Source organism: Symphodus melops (genome assembly GCF_947650265.1).
Source record: "Symphodus melops genome assembly, chromosome: 22".
Taxonomy (NCBI): domain Eukaryota; kingdom Metazoa; phylum Chordata; class Actinopteri; order Labriformes; family Labridae; genus Symphodus; species Symphodus melops.
In genome coordinates this window covers 2,635,491-2,638,027 of record NC_136712.1, presented here as the reverse complement: position 1 = coordinate 2,638,027, position 2,537 = coordinate 2,635,491, and the positions used below count along the sequence as shown (strand labels likewise).

The 2,537-nt window shown below is 45.2% G+C and overlaps 1 protein-coding gene and 1 long non-coding RNA gene across 2 annotated transcripts in view; one reads left to right on the top strand and one right to left on the bottom strand.

Moving 5' to 3' along the window:
* LOC306817977 overlaps positions 1–2,537 on the bottom strand; it is a 12,554-nt gene that overhangs the window by 5,509 nt on the left and 4,508 nt on the right. The gene's annotated exons all lie outside the window — the stretch shown is intronic.
* LOC306817965 (transmembrane and coiled-coil domain protein 3-like) overlaps positions 995–2,537 on the top strand; it is a 31,125-nt gene continuing 29,582 nt past the window's right edge. Inside the window, exon 1 of the mRNA XM_079335244.1 lies at positions 995–1,480. Coding sequence (XP_079191370.1) covers positions 1,436–1,480 — 45 coding nt within the window. The 5' untranslated portion in view covers positions 995–1,435. The remainder of the gene's footprint in view (positions 1,481–2,537) is intronic.

Here is a 2,537-nt window from a genome sequence, read left to right as displayed (position 1 = left end):
TTTTGCTTTTGCTGCTAAAATACTGCTAAAAATGTCCCAATTCAGACCACTTCCCATGTGTGTCTCTGCACACAAGAGGCAAGCTTAGAGGGAGATGGATGGAGGGAGGAAAACTCAGACCCAAGTCCTGAAAATATTTAAAAACTCAGAGTGGTCTGTTTTAAATTAGCATGACAACACTGATAGTGATCATAGACTTTGTAATACATGGACGTAGACACCGTGACGTCATTTATTCAATTCTGATGCTGATAATGACGATTATAGGATAGTTTTAATGCTAATTAAACTTCAACGTTGGCTTAATTTTCTTCAACGCTGTATTTTTAAACCGGTTATAATCAAGTTTTTGCATTATCTGCATGTAAACGTCTTATCCCAGAACTTAGCTGCTCCGTTTTCCTGGTTTTCCTGGTTTCCTGGTATAGTCCAGCCGATATGTCAAGTTTATTCTACAGTGAGGAACTTTCATTTTGTGTTGACCTTGTGCACGTAACGTCTCCTATTATCTCTTTACGATTGTGTGCTGTGCGTGAGTGTGTTGTGTTATCTGGGGAAAAATCTCATGCTTCTTCCTTTTAACAGTCTCTGTTAGCACGGGAAAAAACTCTCTTTTTAGCAGCCTGAGTAAAGTTTAAGTATCTTGAATTTATACTGAAATAAAGTACTAGAGGAAAATTACCCATTTACAGTACATCCACCACAGCTGCCTTCATATCAGCTGAATGACAAGAAACAGCTCTGACCCTGCTCCCACTCCCACTCTGCCTTTCAGCATGAGTGGGAGTCGGTACATACTCCAGTGTCACACATTTGCACAAACACACAAACGCATACACGGGCTGTTATCTGGCTCTGCTGAGTCTCCATCCTGCGGAGTGCGTTCCCCCCACAGGGAGCGTGTCTGGCAGGAGATTCCTGCACTACCTCAACATTCCCACACTCCTCTAAACCCCCCCTGCTTTCCTCCCTCGTCCTCCTCACCCCTCTCTTACAGTCTCTCCTCATCTCTCCATCCTCTCTGTGCTCCCTCCTGATTGGCAGCTGAGCGTGCCCATGCAGATAGGGATCACAGAATTTCCGACTCAGGCTTCCTTCATGCCTTTTAAGGTGGTGTTTTCCTGACGGGGCAGAAGTGTTTGAGAACAGTCCGGAACAGGAGAGCTCGGGAACGCACCTCAGGACGAGGCAGGTCGGGATTTAAGCTTGTAGAGGTGCAAAGGGGAGCTAATAGAGGAAGGAAAATATTTCTGAACACAGGGTTTGCACACGCACACACACACACACACACAACTTGACACACAGACAAACCCCACACTCCTCTTCCTTCTGTTGGGTCGTCCTCACGCTTCAAAGTGGCAGACAGAGCTCTCCGAAGTGTGGGGGTTTTCTCCCGAAGCTGCTCTTTGACCTCAGGCTGTGAGGACGAGGAGGCATGAGGAAGAATTACAGCGCTGCACCGCTCATCTATGTGACAGAGGTTAGCATTCACATTTGTTTCCTCTCTGAAACAGCTTTGTGTCTGTTGTTTTGCCCCCTCCTGCATGAAAGTCAAGCTGGGAAAGGTCACATGGAGTCAGAGAGTCACATGGAATCAGCTGGGTGTTAATGCACTTTTGAACTTGACATTTTACAGCATCATGTGGAGCTTAAGGTATAAAAAAAAGTTAACCATTGATTTTTTTAAAAACATTTTTTTAAAGCTAGGAGGGCGTTGCAGGGCTTCATTTGGCACCCGATACAAAGAGTCATGTGGTTTTGTTTATTGCAGCTGTGCCAATAACTGAGTGAGTTTGTGTTTTAAAATCAGACGCGATTGAGGAAGTTGCTTTTCAGCAGTTTAGAGGTCGACTCAGACAAGTTTCACCACGTCTCTTTCTCCGTCCTTGTGTCTCTGAAGCATGTGATTGGTCTTTCCTCCTGAGGTAACTCCCGAGGAATGTTTACGGCACGTGTGCTAAACTGCAGAGCTACATTTTCTCTTTCTTGGAAAAATATAACCTCAAACGTTTCCCCTTTTTGCTTCGTCAGTCCTGAAGCTGGAGATTTGGGTTCCCCGTGTCTTAATCTGTCTCTCTCAATCTTGACTGCTCAGTCAGGAAATGTTTGATCTGCTTCAAGGGAAGCATCATTGCGTCGTTCCCTCGGTGGTGTGTGTGTGCTTTGGAATGCCTTTTTTTGTGTTGACGCTCTCTGTTATGTGTCTGCCAGTACTCACACAGCGAAATGCAGTGAAAATAATGTTACGTAACCCGTCCAGTATAATGGAGCTTTTCCTGTCAACCCAGTAGGCTTTAAAGTCCACAAACAAGGAAATAGTCGAAGGAAGAGGCAGCTCTTTTATCGCTCTGCAGTTTGTTTACACCTCCTCAAGGTCTGCAAAGTTCTGCAAGTCTATAATAAGCCTTGATGAGTGTTTTCACAGCTTCTGCAACCCTGATATGTTGTGAAGTCTCCCATGTACGATGCATCTACGAAGCCGTAGAAACGTGGAGGCCCTCCCTCTGGTAACTGTGGTCACTTCTATCGGTTTGCCA